The sequence below is a fragment of the Pelophylax lessonae genome (assembly GCF_965119305.1).
Source record: "Pelophylax lessonae genome assembly, chromosome: 1".
NCBI classification, from domain to species: Eukaryota; Metazoa; Chordata; class Amphibia; order Anura; family Ranidae; genus Pelophylax; species Pelophylax lessonae.
In genome coordinates this window covers 277,556,831-277,577,943 of record NC_138768.1, presented here as the reverse complement: position 1 = coordinate 277,577,943, position 21,113 = coordinate 277,556,831, and the positions used below count along the sequence as shown (strand labels likewise).

At 45.8% G+C, this 21,113-nt stretch overlaps 1 protein-coding gene across 1 annotated transcript in view; it reads right to left on the bottom strand.

Moving 5' to 3' along the window:
* Nucleotides 1-895: 895 nt before the first annotated feature.
* The window catches only part of RAB35 (RAB35, member RAS oncogene family), a 55,112-nt gene continuing 34,894 nt past the window's right edge, over nt 896-21,113 (bottom strand). The window contains exons 3-6 of the mRNA XM_082243172.1: nt 20,042-20,165; nt 8,778-8,902; nt 8,572-8,696; nt 896-2,142 (exon numbers count right to left, since the gene is read on the bottom strand). Coding sequence (XP_082099298.1) covers nt 2,014-2,142; nt 8,572-8,696; nt 8,778-8,902; nt 20,042-20,165 — 503 coding nt within the window. The 3' untranslated portion in view covers nt 896-2,013. The remainder of the gene's footprint in view (nt 2,143-8,571; nt 8,697-8,777; nt 8,903-20,041; nt 20,166-21,113) is intronic.

The following is a 21,113-nucleotide window of genomic DNA, read 5'->3' as shown; positions in this document are numbered from 1 at the left end:
CTAGTTTTAATCATTATTTTGCCTAAAAGTTATGCTCACAGACCAAGAATTTCCAGAGCAACATTTAATTGAACATGTGAGCACAGACATAAGGTAGCTGCCATTGCCGAGTTGGCTCTAAAGCTGCAGCCTCCAGGAAATATCCTTGTTTTACTACCGAGTCACTAACCAGGAAAGGTTAGTGACAGAAGGGTACACTTCCTGGGGTGCATATTTCAGGTTACTGACTCATTAACTAGTAAAGCCAGAATCAGCATAAAATCTATTGAGTTTGCAAACTTACAAATCAACAGTTATAGGTCTAACTGAAGGAGTAGTTGGTTTCACCAAGATGGACTGCTTATCAGGACCATTATTAACCATTTGGGGTATATGACAGCAGTTGACATCTAGAAGTTAATTACGACTCCTTTCACATACAAGATGCTTGGTCACAAAGGTAGTTGTTATATTTCTAACCTCACAGGTTTTCAAGATCGGTTTACTATCCCACATTTGCTAAAGGTATAACCAGTGCTTGACAGATGAATACACAAAATCAAGAGCTATTCAATTTTTTTTAAATAAAAATATGAATTCCTCTGGTGGGCGAGTACTAAAATGTGCTTTGTTCCACAGCTACAGCACTTAAAGGTACTTCAATCATACGTTTGGATGTGTCGATGCTGTTCCCCTGCTGTGGTTCCGTCTGCTGGCCCTTGCATTACTAATGGGTCCTATGGTGACCTAGTGTAGGCTAGAGAGTGGAACCACAATGGGGGACCAGGCATCAGACATGGCAGGAGTGTTTGATAATAAAGATTCTTCGGTGACCATAGTCTTTCAGGGGATTGAAGTTAATACCTTTCTGGTAGGCTGCAAGTTCTACTAGTAAGTTTAGGGGGGGATGATTGTGCTACCATTATAAATAGAAGAAGCTTAAAAATGTTTGGTGCTTAACCTCTACAGGTAGCAGATATATGAAGCCACAATAGGCCTGCTGTGTCCCCCAGTTATTAATTACAAAAAGTTGGCTATAGAGCTTCTGGAATGTATCCACTTCTAGGCAGACTCACTTTAAAGATGTATAATTCTGAATATTGTAAAAAGATTTTCTAGGAAAGTATCACTTCTGTTCTGGGTTTATTTGTTCTTTAATGCCCACCTGAACACAACCAGTGCAAAGCCAACTTCTCTACTTCACACACTGACATCACCAGACAACTGCCTATTTTGTTTTAAATTCAGGACCCATAGTTCACATTTTTTTTTTTTTTATTAACTTTGATCCTATTTATGAAGATGGTACAAAAATTTGGCAGTTTTTTTTTTAACCCACATAATTTGATAATTCACAATTTTTTTTTTGAGATAGAGATTGTAACAAACAACTGCTAACAGTTCAGGATCCATCCAGCTTTTCATTAAAAACAAAATGACCTTGTAGTTGCAAGTCCTGCTCTGGTCAATGTAATAGATGGTTGGTTTTCTTTAGCATGGTTTTAAATATTGACAAAAAACTAAACAGCAGGGAAGCAAAATAACAGCAAGGCCTAGTGATTCTTACCCTATTAGGCAGGACAGACACCAGGCGTAAGGTTAAAGATGCCAACTGTCCTAAATCTTTAAAAATGTGATCAGTTTATATTTGCGCAATACGACAGTTTGGCGATCGTAAGGTGAAAGCCAAAGCGAAAGGAGGGAGGCGATGCTGGTTAACGCAATATACAGTATGTACAGAATCTTGTTAATCAGTCCAAGGGGTAGGCACTGCAACTGTCCTTTCCTAGTAGACGCTCCAGAAGAGCAGGGGTGACAAGGGGATGACAAGGATCCACAACACCTTGTTGGCACGGCAATAAAAAGGTGTCAGCGCCTCTCAATAGAAAACCTTGAGAAATTCTTAAATTAACAGCACAAAACTGAGAAAATGCCCCAACCCCTGAAAGCTGGGCACTGCCCATGGCACAGTTACTCTTCATTCCAGGAACGAATGTTCGGATTAAGAGCAGCCTCTGTGTGCTGTGCCTGCACCTAGCAGCATCGCTTTTTCCTTTTACTGTTTTTGGTTAATTTCACCACGTCATTCTGTTGCTGCTGTTGTTGCTTTGCCAAGTTTTCTTTCTTTGCTCGAAGAACTAGCTCAGTAATGCAATTGAACATCTGTAAAGACAAAGGATGTTGTAAACTTAACAAGTAAAAATTTAATTTCAGGAAAAACTTGACGATTAGCTGCCCCTTTACTGTAGTGCATGGCCATACAGAAAAAAAGGTTGCCATTGCCAATTTGCTTTTTGAAGGTACATGGTCTGGGGCTGTTCTGATCCTTCTCATTATCTGACAAATAACTGAGCTGAAACAAGTGTGAGCTTATCGGCTGTCATGTCACCCGCTTGTTCTGGGTCAGTGACTCACTAGATAATGAAGGAATGATGACACACCTTGAGCTTTGCCCTTCTACAAACAAGTGCAATGGCAGCTCCTATATTCTGTACTTGATAATCCAACCAAAATCCAAACAACTGTGGTTTATGAGCATACATAAAAGTAGGAGAGAAGGTAGCCTCTGTGTCTAGTTATAAAACAATCACATCTTGCTCTTCAAAGATGTATTGATTTCTTCAGTGATCTGCAACTAAATGATCTTAGCATGGAAATCCCAGTGGTGTATTTGTCAAACCTCCTTTCCTACTCATTGATTTGTGTATTGCTGCTGATAAACCAATCTGCAAGTTGGGTAAAGTTCAAAATACTTCCCCCCACAAGGATACTTACCACAGGAGAAATGAGCCCTGGTCAAGAGATGACTTGGTTGGAGGCTAGGAAAACTACAGCTGTGAAATCTTTAACTAAACACATACACAGGAGCTTTGTGAAAGAACACAATGGGGGAAAATAATGGAATTTTTGACTCACAGTAAAAACAATTTCTCTGATGTTCATTGAAGGACACAGCTCCTGATATTCATAACCATTGGATTATACTGCCCCCTACAGCAGTAGGATACTAGGCAGAAAAGGATTCTGGCTACACCCATGGTCAGTCCCAGAGGGTATACTCCCTCTCCCTGCTATAGCCACTCAGTTTTCTTACAAGCAAAAATCCCATTTTCTCTTTCGTTCATTGACGGACACAGCTTCTGCTATTCATAACCATTGGGATGTCTCTAAACATTAGCCAACAAGGCAACAGGAGCTCAACCAAACTGGAGCCCACCTGAAAAAAAAAAAAAAAACACACCCCCTCAAAAAGGATCGGGTCCTCTTAAACAGCAGCGTGCAAAACCTTGCGGCCAAAAGAAGCATCTGCAGATGCCAACACATACACTTTATAAAACTTTGTAAAAGTGTGCACCGACGACTAAGTGACTGCCTCACTGATGCCCGATGACGGAAAGCCCAGGAGGCACTAAGCGCCCTAGTAGAGTGCGCCATGACCAGGAAAGGAGGAACCTGACCTCTAAAATAATAGGCCTGAATCACCATCTGTCTGATCCATCTGGAAATGGTTTCAGAGGAAGCGGACAACCTTTGTGAGGTCCATCCGTGAGCACAAAGTCTGACTTCCTCAAAGACTCCGTAGCTGCCAGCAGTGTCGGGACAAGGTCATCCAGTGCCCAGGGCAAGGATGTCAAACTACCCCCCCCCCCCCACCCCTGCAATAAATTTTGCGCCCAGAGCAACCACCCCCTCCTGCCCACCCCTTGTTTTCCGGCCCTGGCTGCCAGGTACACCCTAATTGCCCAGACCACATCCAAGGCAATTTCCTTTGAATGTTTAGGCCTGGGACACAGGGAAGGCAACACAATATCTTAATTCAAGTGAAAACCAGAGACAACCTTTGGAAGGAAAGGCTGACAGGGCCGAAGAAGCACCTTATCCCTGTGAATCACCAGGCAAGGTGAACGACAGGAAAACGCCACCAGTTCCGACACCCTGCGCGCAGAGGTGATAGCCACTAAAAAAGGCCACCTTCTGGGACAGCTTAACCACTTAAGCCCCGGAGGATTTTCCTGCTGAAAGACCAGGGCCTATTTTGCGATTCGGCACTGTGTGACTTTAACGGACAATTGCGCAGTTGTGCGATGCTGTACCCAAGTTAAATGGACGTCCTTTTTTTCCCACAAACAGAGCTTTCTTTTGGTGGTATTTGATCACCTGTACGATTTTTATTTTTTGCACTATAAACAAAAAAAGTGAAGCGTGAATTTTGAAAAAATAAAATTTTCCCTTTTTTTTTTATATGAAATTCCCCCCAAAAAATGTAAAAATCAAGATTGCAATAAGCGTATTTTGATTGGTTTGCGCAAAAGTTATTGCGTTTACTAACTAAAGGAAAGATTTATGCCATTTTTTTTTTTAACTAGTAATGGCGGCGATCTGCGATTTTTTTTGCGGGACTGCGACATTGCGGCGGACAGATCGGACCCCTGACTAACATTTTTGTTACTTTTGGGGGTACCACAGTAATCAGTGCTATACATATACACGGTTACTGTAAAAATGACACTGGCAGGGAAGGGGTTAACTTTATTAGTGATCAAGGGGTTAAGTGTGTCCCTAGAGGCGTGATTCTAACTGTAAAGGGGCGTGGCTTGTGATGTAACCACAGAGACATACGATCCTACATAGCAGGATCGTATGATCTCTGTTCTTACATCAGGGAGAATGACAGGCAGCTTTGTTTACATCAGCCGCCTGCCTTTCTCCCTCTCCAGCGGGAGATCGCGAGTGGCCAGCAGACATCGGAGCCACTGGTCACTCGTGCGGGGATGCCCGTGAACGAGGGGGGGCGGCACGCGCTCGCCCCCTGCAGGCTCCTGGGCGAGCGACATAGTACTACGTCGCTTTGCCCAGGGGGGGCTGACTGCCGCAGTAAATATACTGTGGGCGGTCGGCAAGCGGTTAAGAAGAAATCCTCAAAGAGGTACCTTTTTGCAAAGTGTTTAGGAACCACAAAGGGACCTTTTAGACGCTCTCACTCTTTTGCTACAAATCCATCAAAATAGGTGGGAAAAGGAAACCCCTTTGCCACTCTAGATGAAATGTGAGTGCCAAAGGGAAGCGGCAACTGCACCGCAGCTTCAGCTGCATCCCCCATTTTTAAAGTTTCATGCACATACACAATCAGTGCGTCCACCAGCACTTTTTCGTGTGCAGCTACAGGTTCTGGAGGAATCATTCTCACTATCAGGAAAGTCAGGGCGCGTGGCCGCAGACCCCGCAGGGATAGGACTTCATGTCCCACGGAACAGTGCCTAGGGCATAACTGGTTCTCTTTATACAAAAAGATATGACCCCGTTAGAGCCACAATGCCTCCCTACACACACAAAGCTTGAAGGAGATTTTGGACAGAAAGCTCCTGCTCTGCTGGTTACCCAGCCACAGCTGGCCAGAATCTGACAGCAATGAAACTGAGCACTTCCAGGTTCACAGCACACACGGGACTTTGAATACATCCAGAGCACTTTTACATAAAAGCAAAGCCAGCAGTCTAACTTTAAATCTATAAACAGACATGGCTTGTAGCTAACAATTAAACTCATCAACTGTTTGCCGTAGCCATTAAAGGGATACAGTGACGCTTTTGACTCATTGTAATTTACTTTTGTTTAACTTATGTTACGTTTTTTTTCAATAGATGTTTTCTATTGTTAACTAGAAAAAACATGGAGAAACAGGGGCAAAGGAGAGGAAGGGATTTTTATGGTACAGTACCCTCTCCTTTACCCCCGTTTCTCCATGGTTTTTCTATACATATTTAGAAAGTAGGTACTTCATTATTTAAATCATTTTTATACAATATAGCCTGAAGCTTTTTCATTAGTTCTATTTTTTTTACTACCTAAAAGATTCTTATACAACCTTTATAGAAATCAGAAGCTGCTCTTCTGACAAGCTTTACTGAGCCATATGACCAAGCAGAGAGCAGAAATGAGTGTCCGCTGTGTCCTGCTCCACTGGTACCTGAGCTTTTGTAAACACGCTTTTTTTTTTAGCAAAGCAGAAAGATTGCCTGGAAAATATTTTATGAGGGTGCATACTAGCTTAAAGTAGAACTATGGGCAAAACCTTTTTTTTTTTTATTTTGGAAAGAGCAAGGGAGGGTTATAACTAGGGATAGACCGATTATTGGCGGCCGTTATGCACTTTCCCCGATATATCAGTATCGGCCCCGGAACTGGCCGATATTGCCGATATTTTTGTGACGTCATTCTGCCTTCGAAGGCTGCCTCCCTCGCCTTGGACAGCCTCGTCTGGAGTCGGGACTAGTCTCGCGGGAGTGTATCACAGCCATATATCCACCCACAGCAGCCTGGTGCCAGCCAGCCAGCCACCAACATCCACAGGCCCTGTACCAGGCGAGGCAGCCACAGGCCCTGTACCAGGCGAGCCAGCCAGCCACCACAGGGTGCCAGCCAGCCACCCACCCACCACAGGGTGCCACCCAGCCACCCACCACAGGGTGCCAGCAAGCCAACCATTAAGCATTAAACATAAATTAACATGTGAAGTACCAGATTGGTGTCAAAAATTGTCTTAATTTTCAAAACTTTAAATGTACAAAATATCGGCCGATACCGATGCGTTATGACCAAAATATCGGTATTGAACCTGAAAAAATAAAATAGGTCTATCCCTAGTTATAACCCCATCAGATTTTTTTCTCATCATCTGTTTCATTGCGGAGATTTCCCTTCACTTCCTGTCAAATAGCCAAACAGGAAGTGGGAGGAAATCCCTGCAAATTAAGGGAATTTCATGGGGACCCACACGTCACCAGAACTAGTGTGCCTAATGGAAGATTTCTCCACCATTACTTGTCTGGGGACAGCCCAAGATTTGGGATTTTTTTTACTTTCACTTTCAATAATAATGGTAAACAGGATAAAGAGAGAGGGTGAATCTCCTTAACAGGGGCACATACAGCAGGTGATCTAATTTCTCTCCACTCTATTCAAAACTACAAAAAAAAAAAAAAAAAAGTTTTACCTTTAGTTATACTTTAAAAGGTTCCTGACCACCCGCCGCCTTTTTACTGCAGCAGGGCGGCTCTCCTGTGCTAACCGACGTAAACCTACGTCGATCGCGCTCCCGCCCCCACTCGGCAGCGGGGACTCTGATGCACAGGGCAGGCGGCTGTGATTGCTGCCTGACACCCGCAATCATTCCCTGCTGAGAGAGGAGGACAGGTAGCTGTTGTAAACACAGCTGACCGTTCTTCTCCCTGGAATGATCACAAAGCCCCTGTGATCCTGCTATATAGGATCACAGGTCTCTGATCATTTCACAAGCCACGCCCCCCCAGTTAAAATCACTCCCCTAGGCTCACATTTAACAACCCCTTGATCACCCACAGTGTTAACCCCTTCCCTGCCAGTGTGATTATTACAGTAATAGTGCATATTTATAGCACTGATTACTGTAGTAATGTCACTGGTCCCCCCAAAAGTGTAAAAAATGTTAGGGGTCTGATCTGTCCGCCGCAATGTCACAGTCCTGCAAAAAAAATAAATAAAAATAACTTTTGCGCAAACCAATCAAAATATGCTTATTGGGATTTCCTTTACCAAAAATATGTAGCAGAAAACAAATTGGCCTAAAATGTTAAAAAAAATTTGATTTTCTTTTTTTTTTTTTTTTTGGAGAAGGTCATATAGCAGAAAGAGAAATAATGTTTTTTTTTTTTTTTTTTTAGAATGGTCGCTCTTTTTGTTTATAGTGCAAAAAATTAAAAATCGCAGGGGTGATCAAATACCACCAAAAGAAAGCTCTATTTGTGGGATAAAAAGGAGATCACATTTATTTGGGTAGAGCGTCGCACGACCGAGCAATTGTCCATTAAAGTAACGCAGTGCCGAATCGCAAAATATGGCATTAAGGGGCAAATCTTCCAGTCCAGAAGTGGTTAAAGTGAAAATACACAACTTTCATATTTAACCTAAACATTTTTTCAAATTGTATTTTTTGTTTTAAAGTGATTGTAAAGCTTATTTTTACATCAAAATAATAAAACAAGTGAGGTCTATATAGACATCGAACTTCTCTCCATACTATTTTCTGTATGTTGGCTATGATTTGTGGTACAACTTTTGTCCCTTTTTGTTACATTGTACCTTTAAAAAACGTAAAGATTTTATACTATTAGAAAACTTCAACGAGTTATACTTACCTGTGGTATTGCACAGAGCGGTCCCTTTTTTTCTGGAGTCCCCTTCCAGCCCTCTCGGCACCTATTTATCTCTGAATACCCCCAGAGCAAGCTGGCTGCTAAGGGGCACTCATCCTGGTGCATTCCCAAGCCAGACCACTTAAGGTCAGGTCCTCCCTCTCCTGGCTCACAATATTTAAATAACGGCAGCAGAAGCCTATGGCCTATGGGAAGGGGAGGGACACAGGTATTTGAAGGTTTCTTACCTTAATGCATGCTCTATAGTTAGAACCACTAACTAGAAGAAAATACGGTATGTGAAAAACATTGCCTACATTTATCTATGCTTTGTTGTGTGCTTGACTGGCTACCTAGTCAATAACAGAGCAAATTTATAAAAATCAAATACAAGCATGGTGTAAGCAGAGCCAGTACACACCTCCTCAACATTTAGATTTTCTTTGGCGCTAGTCTCAAACAGTTGTATATCCATCTGTGCAGCAAATTTATGGGCGTCTTCAGTCTCCACCACTTTCCGCTCAGGATCATCGTTCTTATTTCCCACTGTTCATAGAAAAACAACTTACATTAAGTAACAATTGGAACTGAAGTGTATTTTGAGATAACGCCACAGAGAACGCTTACCTAATATTCGACACACATCGTCACAATTCTGATTTATTTCATGTAACCATCTTTTTACATTGACGAAGGACTCTGCACTGGTAACGTCATAAACAACAATAACACCATGTGTCCCTCTGTAATATCTGCAAGAAAAATATAAATATGACACACCGATCGAGATGAGGTGTACCGTATCTTACAGCTATAAGAAAGATACCTAGAGGTTACCGTTGGCATATAGGCACTTTATGCCACTTTCTGGGTATTTGTTTATGCAGACAACATGATGTACTCTAACCAGATGACTAGAAAATGATAAATTGAAGAAGGCTGAGGAAATGCTGATGGAAACCCAACATTAGGGCTCTTTCACACGGGTGGTCCGATCAGATCCGCCTGTCAGTTTTTTAGGCGGATCTGATCGGATGCCCCATTCAGCCCTATGGAGCAGCGGATGTCAGCGGTGACATGTCCGCTGACACCCGCTGCCATCCGCATCCGATCCTGTCCGTGAAATCCGGACGGATGGAAACCCTATTTTCCATCCGTCCTGGGGATCGGATTGGATCAGATGAGAGCGGACAGGCTCTCATCCGATTCCCCATAGAGAGCAGCGGGGGCTGTGACACCTCCCTCTCCGCACTGCAAGCGGAGACGGAGCTGTCATCCGCTGGCTCAGTGGGGATCGCGGATCGATCCCCGCTGAGCAGCACGGATCCGCCTACGGAGGCGGACCGTGTGAAAGAGCCCTTAGTGAAAAGGCCATTACCAAAAAACATCAGGAAAAAAAAAAATTAAATAGCCATTAGGAGGCCTATAATAGTGTTATAGTATTTGATCAGCATAAAGCGGGTCATGCATGTTACATTTGGATTGTACACAAACACCAGCACAGTCTAGAGTCCTACAATGTACAAAGCAAATTTCCCACAGACTGTAGGAAGGGAGCTTTTTACACTATTTTTGAAACAGCACATATAGCCAAAAGATATGTTTGGCGCAAAAACACTGCACATCACCAAAAGAACACCATACTAACAGTGAAGCATGGTGGTGACAGCATCATGCTTTGGGCCATTTTTCTTCAGCTGGAACAGTGGCCTTATTCAAGGTAGAGAATTATAAACAGTTCCAAATATCAGTCAATATTGGCAGAAAACCTTCAGGCTTCTGCTAGAAAGCAGAACATGGAGGAACTTCATCTTTCAGCTTGACAAGGACCCAAAGCCTACATCCAAATCAAAGATTTGGCTTGACCAGAAGAGGATTAAAGTTTTGGAATGACCCAGCCAGAGCCCAGACCTTAGTCCGATTTAAATTTGTGGGGTGATCTGAAGAGGGCTGTGCACAGGAGATGCCCTCGCAATCTGACAGATTTGGATTGATTTTGCAAAGAACGGTGGGCAAATATTGTCAAATCATGATCATGATACCCAAAAAGGCTCACTCAAAAAGACAGTGCTGTAATAAAATCAAAAGGTTCTTCAACAAAGTATTAGTTTAAGGGTGTGCACACTTGTGCAACCATATTTTATTTTTTTATTTTTACTTCCCTCCACCTATAAGATTTCAGTTTGTTGTTTAACTGAGTTGTACAGTTTATAGGTTACAATAAAAAGGTGGACAAATTCTGAAATTATTTCTGACTCATTTTTTTACAATGCAAAAAACTAACATTTTATATCCACTGTAGATGTGTGTTTAACCATCCCAAGTAATGTAACGCAGGGCTCGACAAACCCCAGGTCGCCATTGCGACAAGAAGTTTAGACCTTGCTCCTGGGCTGCTGCCCGAATGTTCCCCTTCGCTATGTATCCCAAGCTCCACTTACCCATCTGCGGGCCTGGGAACGGCATAGTGGGGTAGAGGGGAGGGAGGAGAATGGACACATCTAGATTTTGAACCGGATGGGACATCAATTCTGGGTCCTTGTTGAGTTTCCCTGGCCATCAAAGAATGTAATCCAGTGTGATGTGCATTGCATTACATTCAGTGGAGCACAGGGGGGGACATGAAGGGTTCTTTTTAAATTGTAAAAAATTCAAGTTACACCCAATCGCATAAACCCCCCCCTCCCCCCCCCAAAAAAAAATTTGGGGCCCACCACCCCCGCGTATACACACAAACCTAAGTGCACACAGCGGGGTGCCTAGGCCTGAAAACATTGATTGTGATACACGTTACATATCTCCGCACATGCCAGAATGAGAGCAATAATTCTAGCGCTAAACAGACGACCTATAGGGGGCTTTTAAAGGGTCGCCTATGGAAAACAAATGGTACTGACATGCTGGGTATTCATTTACTTGGAGTAACCTTGGCTTTAATATTTTACTAAAAAATTGGGTAATTTATTGCATTTTTGTGTCCCAAAAATTAACTTTTAAGGTTTCTTTTTTTTATTGAAACATTGCGTTTCCTAGACCTTTGCGGTAATATCCTGCGACAAAAAAAAAAAAAAAAAAAAAAGAAAAAATGGAACTTCCACTATTTTATTCTCTAGGGTGTATGCATTCAGAAAATATATAATGTTTGGGGGTTTTATGTAATCTTCAGGCCTCAAATTATTTTCTAAATGTGCGCAAAAAATGAAAAAATGGTTCTGGCTGCGAAAGGGTTAAAGTTAGATAAGTTCACCTTCTCGAACATGTTTCCCCCGTAAGATTTGTTAGTTAAAAAAACTGAATTTTTGTAAAATCTTACCGTAAAATTCCTTTCTCTGAGCCCTGACAGTCGCCACCCACTCATACAGTCTTCACCAATGGGTATTGACCTCTTATCCACAGGAGCAAGCTAGGCAGAAGACTTGTTAAAAACAAAGCAATTTACATGGACACATCTACAGGGGCTGTCCCTCTGGTCCAATTCCCCCGGCTAGCCTCATTCACAATTCAATTTGGTAGCAAGCAGTAGATAGTACATGAACTCCAAAAGAGGGGCGGGGGTGGCGACTGTCAGAGGACTCAGAGAAAGGAATTTTACGGTAAGATTTTACAAAAATTCAGTTTTCTCTTACGTCCTCTGACAGTCGCCGCCCACTCATACAGTCTTCACCAATGGGATGTCCCAAAGCAGTGTAGACATGAGGGGTGGGAAGCGCAACCGTCACAAAGGCAACGCAGCACCGAATGCAGAAAAAGGAACCGTATCTGAACAGAAAGGTAAACCCTCTGGGCAACCGAAAAGCTCAACTGGAGCAACAACCCAGGAAAGCAAATAACCAAGCAGAAAACAACTCCAACAGACAGGGACCGGCAAAGCAAGGGTCCCCTCAAGGTACTGCCGCGCACAGAACTGTTACGGCCAAAAGAGGCAATCGCTGATGCCAAAACATCAAGTTTGTAAAATTGGGAGGTGTGCACGGACGGACGACCAAGTCGCAGCCTTGCACACCTGGCCCACCGAAGCCTGATGTCGGAAGGCCCATGACGCCCTCACCGCTCTGGTAGAGTGCGCCTTGACAGGGAAGGGCTGAACCCGTTCCTTAAGCGAACAGGCCTGTAAAATCGTCTGTCTGACCCATCTTGAAATGGTTGCCGCAGACGCAGCCGGTACCCTTCCGAGGTCCCTCAAAAAGGACAAAAAGAGAATTTGACTCCCGAAAGGATTCAGTGGACGACAGAGAAACCCTGATCGCCCAGACAACATCCAAGGAATGCAAGGCAAACTCCTGAGGATGCGTGGGTTTCGCACACAGCGAAGGTAAGACAATGTCCTCGTTAAGGTGAAAATCAGAAACCACCTTAGGAAGGAAAGATAGGTTAGGTCGCAAGACCACCTTATCCCTATGAATCACCAGGTAAGGGGAGCGGCAAGACAGGGCCACCAACTCCGACACTCTGAGGGCAGATGTGATCGCCACCAGAAAGGCAACCTTTCGTGACAGCAGAGGCAGAGAAAACTTCCTGATGTTTTCAAAGGGAGGACGTTGCAAAAACGGACAGAAGTCCCAAGGAGGTAAAGGTGCTCTTCCGAGGAGGAGCCAAATGCTGCATCCCTTGAATAAAGGTGCGTAACAAAGAATTTGACGCCAAGGGGCGCTGAAAAAGGAACGCCAGTGCAGATAACTGACCCTTAATCGTGGTCAACGCAAGGCGCTGGTCCACACCCGATTGCAGGAAGGTTAACACCCTCGCCACCGAAAAGGAGCGAGGATGAATGCCCCTGGATTCACACCAGGCAAAATAAGCCTTCCAGGTACGGTAAGAAATCTTACCGGAAGAGGCCTTCCTAGCCTTGAGCAGGGTAGGAATGACCGCAGACGAGAGACCCCGATCTCTCAAGACCTGGCTTTCAACAGCCACGCCGTTAAAGCCAGCGACCGTAAAGCAGGATGGAAGATCTGCCCCTGAGACAGCAGATCGTCTAGTAATGGGAGGCGCCACGGAGTCTCGACGACTGGCGCGGCCAGTCTGGGACCACCAGAATCACCAACTTCGGTTCCGAGACTAACATGCGAAGGAACCTGAACAACCGAATCGGAGGAAAGGCATAAATCAGGCTATACTGATTCCAAGGCACCACCAGCGCATCCGAGGCGACTGCCAGAGGATCGCGCGTTCTTGCCACGAACCTTCCCACCTTGTTGGTTAGCCGAGAGGCGAACAGATCCACATCCGGGGATTCCCACCTCGCACACAGCATCTGAAAAACCTCCGGGTGTAGGGACAATTCTCCCTGGTCCAGGGTCTGGCGGCACAGATAAGCGGGCTGCCAATTCTCCACACCCGGAATGTGAACTGCCAAAATCGCTGGGACGTGAGTCTCGGCCCAAGACAGAAGTTTGGTCACTTCCTGGGCCGCCCGGGCACTCCTGGTGCCCCTTTGATGATTGATGCAAGCCACCGCAGTGGCGTTGTCCGTCTGGACCTGTACAGGGCGGCCCCGAAGATGAGCCGACCAACGGAGCAAGCCTATTCTGATCGCTCGCAATTCCAAGATGTTCATCAGCAAGGAGGATTCCTCCTCCGACCACGTGCCCTGGGCAGACAGAATGCCCAGAATGCCACCTAAGCCTGGCAGACTGGCATCCGTGGTGATCACCGTCCACAACAACGGGCGGAAGGATTTTTCCTCCGTCAGAGCCGGGGACAGGAGCCACCAGAGAAGATCCTCTCTGACTTGGCGCCTCAGAGATATCCTCTTTTCCAAGCATTGAGGATGCCTGTCCCACCTGGCCAAGATCTCCGCTGGAAGAGATCGCGTGTGGAACTGTGCAAACGGTATGCCTCGAAGGCTGACACCATCAACCCCAGGGACCGCATGCAGGCCCTGAGCGACGAGGAATCCTTATCCCGGAGGGACCTGACCTCGTCCTGTAGAGTCCGGAGCATGGCCTCGGGCGGAAAAACCTTTGCTTGGGCAGAGTCGAGGACCATTCCCAGATAAGGGAGACAAACAGAAGGGGACAAGGACGACTTCTGAACGTTGATGGTCCATCCGAACTCCCGGAGCGTCTGAACGGTAGTTGACAGATCGCGTAAGAGACTCGGGCTGGCACTTAATCTTAACAGGAGATCATCCAGATATCGCAAGACCGCAATCCCCTGCGCCCGCAACAGGGCCAGAACAGGAGCCAGCACTTGGTAAACACCCTTGGAGCCGAAGTGAGACCGAAAGGTAACGCCACAACTGAAAGTGATCCTCCGCGACTGCGAATCGGAGGAACCTCCAATGACCCGCGAGCATGAGGATGTGTAAACACGCATCCTCGAGGTCGACGGAAGCTAGGAAATCTCCTGGACTTAAGGAGGTCACCACCGAACGGAGGGAATCCATGCAGAACTTTTGAACCCGCACAAAGCGGTTCAGAGCTTTCAAGTCCAGAAATGGACGTACTTCGCCCTCCTTCCTGGGCACAGTGAACAGATTCGAGTAAAACCCGCGAAACCTGTCCCGATGAGGCACCGGGACGACCACCCCTTGGGATAGGAGATCCTAAACCGCCCAATGAAGATCGTGCAACCGATCTGGGGTCAAATGAAGATTTGAGGGAAAGAATCTGTCCGCTGGCCGCGAAAGGAAGTCGATCTTGTATCCCGATCGAATTATTTCCTGAACCCACCTGTCCGGAACCCGGAGCAGCCAAGGGACTTGGAACCGTGCAGACAGCCCCCCACCCCTGTAATGGGCGAGGGTGTCCCTTCAGGTGAAGGCGGAAGGACCAGTCGGGCCGGCGTGGGTGGATGTGTGCTTGCCCGCCCAGGGCTTTCTCTGACCACCCTGGCCCTTAAAGGGTTTCCCCATGTCCTGTGCCTTGAAGGCACGAAAGGACCCCCAATTTGGTTTAAAGGAAGGGCCCCGCTCACCGCGGAAAAACTTACCCCTGGGGTTCTGGGGCAGCAGAGTGCTCTTGCCCCCAGTGCCCCCTTTAACCAACTCGTCCAGGGAATCCCCAAAAAGACGATTCCCCTCATAAGGGATGTCAGACACCATCTTCTCTGAAGTCTGGTCAGCCGACCAGCTCTTCAGCCACATTAAAAGATGGAGCAGCACCGTGACACCAGACAGCCGAGCTGCTAGAGGAGCCTCCTCCAAGGCCGCATCACACAGGTACAAAACCTGCCAGACGCATCTGCTCCACCATCTCCACAGTAGTCGGAGGGGCGTAATCCGCCTCCAGAATGCGTTTGAGCACTGAACACCGGAGAATCCTCAGAGGGCATGAGAGTGGCTGTGTTAAACCTGGACACCGTGTGATCCACTTTAGGGGGACACGGTCCATCGCGAATCCGTAGGAGGAGCGAAAGGGCAACGAAATTGAAACCGTTTTGGTACCACAAAAGGGCGCATTAAATTACGCCATTGTTCGTTCACCGTTTCGTGAACTCAGCGGGACAAGGAAACACCCGTGCCGCTTTTCGGGTTCTGCGAGTCCCAAAGGAAGACTGCTTACCCGGTGGGCTGGGCTCATCCTCTAAATGTAGTGTCTCTTTAACAGAAGCAAAAGGCGCAAACACAGCAGCGCGTTCTTTAGCTGCTTCAGGAGAAGGATCATCCTCCTCCACCCCCTGCACCTCCACATCAGCATAAAAGGACTGAGACCCCTCCGGGGGTAAACTGTCCAGGGCAACCATATCAGACTCACAGAGGATAAAGAAATCCTAGCTCTTTTTCTAGAACCCCGCTCTGACATCAATAAATCCACCTTGGACGCTAAAGTCGCAAGTGCAGCTGCAAGAGAAGGTGAAGATTCAGGAGTACCTGAATTGGTCACCAAGGCTGGGGGGAAATTTGCAGTCCTGGGACTCCATAAGAAAAATACTATGGCACTGGCCCTTTAAGACGCAATCGCGGCGTACCCACCGCAATGCACCGCAATAAGGATTACACTAAGGTACCCCCCTGAGATGGGAAAAGCACTAAAAACAGAAGGATATTCCCCAAAACCAGCAAAAAGAACCCCCAGAAGAGTTACCACACTGCTGGAAAACGATCTCTGCATACAGGAAAGGAAGTGATGTCACCTGCTAGAGGCTGAACAGGAACAGGAGATGCCAATGCATCTGAATGGGAGGCTCCTGGAAAATGGCCGCCGAACATGTGCAAAGAAGAACACCTTGCCATACACAAGATGGCCCCCGAAGGCACAAAAACACTACATAGAGAGCTGCAGAAAGTGCCCACAGTGAGGCCAGAGCAGATGCCCATACCCAATAAGGCGGACTCGTTTTTTTTTTCACATGCAGCGGTCCGCACCGCCATGTCTGCACCCCCAAACACACTGATAAAGTGGAAAGGGATAGGGACCCCCACAGACCCCCCCCCCCCCCACGGCGATACATGCGCCAAGAGGGACCGGGAGGGATGCGAGCCCCGGACACAGACATGAGGGGAGAGGACAGACCTCAGCAGACTGTCATCCCCAAACAGAGGCCCCACACAGAAGTTACTTACTGCTCCATATGGCGTGGGCGCCTCAATATCGCGGGAATCCCCCACCCCAGATGGCAGGGGAGCCGTCAGCCGAAATAGGATGCGTTGCACGGTCAAAACCGCATGTTGAGGCATCCCAGCGAGGTAGCCACCTCGCAGGCTTTTGCCCCTGAGGACAGGGGCAGGTCGTTTGCTAGGCCAGGGCGCACGCATAGCCCGCTAAACGCTCGATGGCGGGCTGGGATTCCATAAGATCCTTTGTCCTGGAGTACCAGGACGACCAGTCCGATTCCCAGCCCCGCAAACGCTGTAGTCTTCCGAAGATCCGTCTAACTCAGCGCAGAACAAATAAAAAGCTAGTAGTGCAAAGAAAACCCTTTTGTAGAAAATAAAAGTAATAAAACAGAAGAAAGGCTGAGACATGTAGCCCCAGCACAGGGAAAGCCCATCTTACCCCTAACTAGGCAGAAGAAACTGAAATGGGAATGAGGCTAGCCGGGGGTATTGGACCAGAGGGACAGCCCCTGTAGGTGTGTATGTAAATTGCTTTGTTTTTAACAAGTCTTATGCCTAGCTTGCTCCTGTGGATAAGAGGTCAATACCCATTGGTGAAGACTGTATGAGTGGGCGGCGACTGTTAGAGGACTTAAGAGAAAAACTGTGTCCTAACATTTTGAGCTGGCTCCTAGATTCAAAGCAAATTTGTGAAGCCCTGGTGTAATGCTTGGTACACACGGTTAAGGTTTTGTTTGTTCAACCCATTGGGCTGAATAAAAAAAATAAAAAAAAAAAACCTATGGAGTTAGTTCAAAGTTAGAACAGCGATCTCCCTGCTGTGCTATTGTGTTCTGACAGTGGCACTGCCATTGGCTGCAAGTGCTGATCAGATGTCAATCAGCTGCTGGCTTTCCTGCATGCTTATTCGGCAGAAGATGATCATAAAATCAGACAAGGAGCTGTACACACGAGCTGAATGGCGGCTGGTTTCTACTGTACTGGAGGATTTTGGATAATATTTAGCCTGTGTGAACGGGGCTTTTTAAAGGCTCGATTCACACCTATGCATGTGGCTTTTTGCCGTGCTTTCCACAGTTGTATTTTTACCGCGATTTGTGGGTTTTTTTTTTTTTCTGGGAAAAAATTTGTTGTTGGTCAGATTTAAAAATGCAAATCGCGACAAAAATGCAATAATTGTGTTTTGGATGCAGGTCCATTGAAGTTGATTACATGCAAAACGCTGCATTTTTTAGGGAAAAAAAATGCAGAGGCACAAAAATGCATTGATGTGAACGTCTTCCGTAAGAACCCATGTTAAAAAAAAAAATGCATTTCTGCAAAAAGCATGAAGAAACGCATTAGAATGAATCCCGCCTAAGAAGAATGACATGAGAGCAGAACATTAACAGGGTAAAGCACAGAATATTTACCAAAGACAACTAGAAAGCTAAAGATGTGCTTCAGTATGGAGGTCAAAGGCATTTATATATCACAGAAATAAGGACGAGGGACAAGATTTGCAAATGCTGAAAACATGTAGCTAGCTTAGCAGAAAGGAAGGACTGGTATATAAAACGGTTTCAAATATCATGTCTTGTTGCCCAGAGCCAGCAGTTAATTAAAAATTCAGATTTCAAAGGGCATGCCAGTTATTATGGCAGCATGCGGATGGTACACGTATTATACATTTTAAAGTGGTTGTAAAGGCTGAAGGTTTTTTTTTACCTTAAAAGCAGATGTACAGCCAAAGCTTTTTTTTTTTTTTAATGAATCTTTATTTAGTTTCAACAAGGGAACAGAAAATAATGAGACAACCACAAAGTGCGAGGGAGGGGTGGTAGCCAAACAGTGCCACACTTCAGGGGGTATAAAAGTGCAATGTGGTACATAACACAGTGAAAAAGGAGCAGCGATTATCAACATAATACAATGCAAGAACCAGCATTCAGTAGAAAATAGAGGGCGGCCTGCCGGGTGCCATGCGCACAGTCAACCTTGAGTATCCGTGAGTCCCAGGAGAAGTGAGACACAGCCTGGGGGAGCTCCAGGCCAAGGCACACTGCAGGGGGAGGGGGGTAACAGCCTCCATCCGACCTCCCCCAATGCGGCACCCCCACCCGGCGCCCCCCCCCCAGCACCCCCACCCACCTTAATGGGGCGGAGGGGGAGTACATGGCAACAAAGGGGGACCCCACGGAAGAGCAGCCCAACCCCCAGGCCAGCTCCATAGTCGGGAGGGGCCTGAGGAGATGGAGACACAACATAGTTAACTCCGGCAGTCCGCCCAACACATTCACAAAGTCGCCCAGCCAAAGCTTGTTTGACTGCACATCTTCTGTGGATCACAAATCCAGTTCCTTCTGCAGTCCTGTGACTCATTTTCAGCAGAGAGCGGGCTGAGGTCCGCTCTCTGCTAACACTACAGAAGTCGGTCCAGGCACCGCGTCATCACGACCACGGAGTCGGGATCTGCCAGGACCGACACCTGGTTTTAGCATCACAGCAAGCCGCTGAGAGCCTAAGCTGGCCGTTCCATGCCCCTCCACAGCCCAGCGCTCCAATGAGCGAGAAGGGGGCAGAGCGGAGAGCTGTGACTGACAGTCAGCAGCTCTCTGCTCGGGGAGCTGTCAGAACCCAGTGAGCTGTGGCGTTTGATCTCTCTTTTTTGAGTGTAGATGCACCAGGGGACCGATGCTGCATTCACCTAGGTAAGTATATCTGGGAAACAAAATAGAAACCCATACTTCTCTTTTAATGTATTCTCTGCATTAAGGTAAAAAAAAACTTCTCTGTGCAGCTCCCCCCACCTTTCTCCTTATACCAAGCCTGATCTCAATCCAGTGATGTGCACGAGAGCAGTGGCTCTCTTAGCTTCCGTCCTCCTCATTGGCTCAGAGGGAGTGGGAGGCGTGGCAGAGCCACTCTGTGTGTCTTATGGAAACACAGAGACGGCTTGGATGTAAGAAAGCACAAGCGGTTTGCTATGGGGGCACTCGGCATAGGGGAAGAACCAGGAACCCCCGCGCGGGACCCAAGAGGAGGAGGATCGGGGCGGTTCTGTGCAAAACCATGGCACAGAGCAGGGGAGTAGGATGTTTAAAAAAAATGTATGGCTTTACAATCACTTTAAGGCATATATATCACTAAAATATTCTCAATAAATTTGAAACTCTGTTACAAAATTCTAATGCAATTTAAAAGCCAAAACATGGTTAATGAAACATTTATATCTGGTTAATTAACCACATTAATTACATGTAACTTTTTGGAGTGGAAGAGATCAAACAAAAAATGTGTAAACTGAGCTGAAATTAGCAACTTTTTGAAGTATGTCATTTCCCCTAGAGAACAGCAGCATCTCACCAACACCACACAATACCCGGACATATTGCTTCCTGCAAATTCTTACGTTGATGTTATTGTCCGAAATCTCTCCTGCCCGGCAGTATCCCAAATCTGCAGTTTCACTTTTTCACCATTGATTTCCACTGTTCTGATTTTAAAATCAACTCCAATTGTTGTGATATAGCTGCCTAAAAAGAAAAAAAAAAAGGTTACAATCTTCAGTGCTTTACTTGTACAAATTGATTAGTGTTCTATTGCTATCAGATTTGATTGGCCATTCAAACCAGATACGTTTTTTTTTTTTTTTTTTTTTTTTTACTTTTTATGGAGCAATTTTGGCTGACAGAAGGAAGGCATTACATAGCACTCCATTATAGAAAATGTTAAAACAATTTAAATTGTTCAAAATATATTACAGACAAGTCTCAATTCGCTGTCTAGTTAAATATTTACACAAGTGCAGAGGGCCGCACATCAATGGACTACAGTGTATTTGTGCGCCTGGTAACAGCCTGTATAATTCGATAACAGGCTGACAAACACAGATGCTGTACACACATTCAAGTGGTTACATGCGTACAGGAACAAATTATTAGCTCTGGATATGATATTTCCCTTCAATTTCAGGTCATCGCACAGGAAGTAGGACGCACTCACACTCAAAGAAAAAAAGGTGGTATGTTAATCTTTTTGCTGCTAATGATGCAATGATTATGTAACAGAGTTCATTTATCTTTCCTCTGCAGGCTTTCTTGTAGAAGTGCTGCCCATAGGTAGGCTGGTGAACTGACCTACCTACTGCAGATACACAACTAGGCCACCCCCTTGCCCCCAGCCTGTAATTTGATAGTGAAGAAGCAACATACTGATTAGTTATTCTGCTCTTGGCAGCACATGTGCATGAAGGGCACTTGACTGTCCCTTACCTAAATACAGTAATTGCACTAATCTGTATACAGTGGCAGCAAAAAATATGTGAACCCCTTAGAATTAACTGGCGTTCTGCAGTAATTTGACATAAAATGTGATCTGATCCTCAGTCACAACAATAGACAAACACAATGTGCTTAAACAATTCTAATTTCTTGTGTCTTTATTGAACACACCCATTAAACATTCATAGTGCTGGAGGAAGA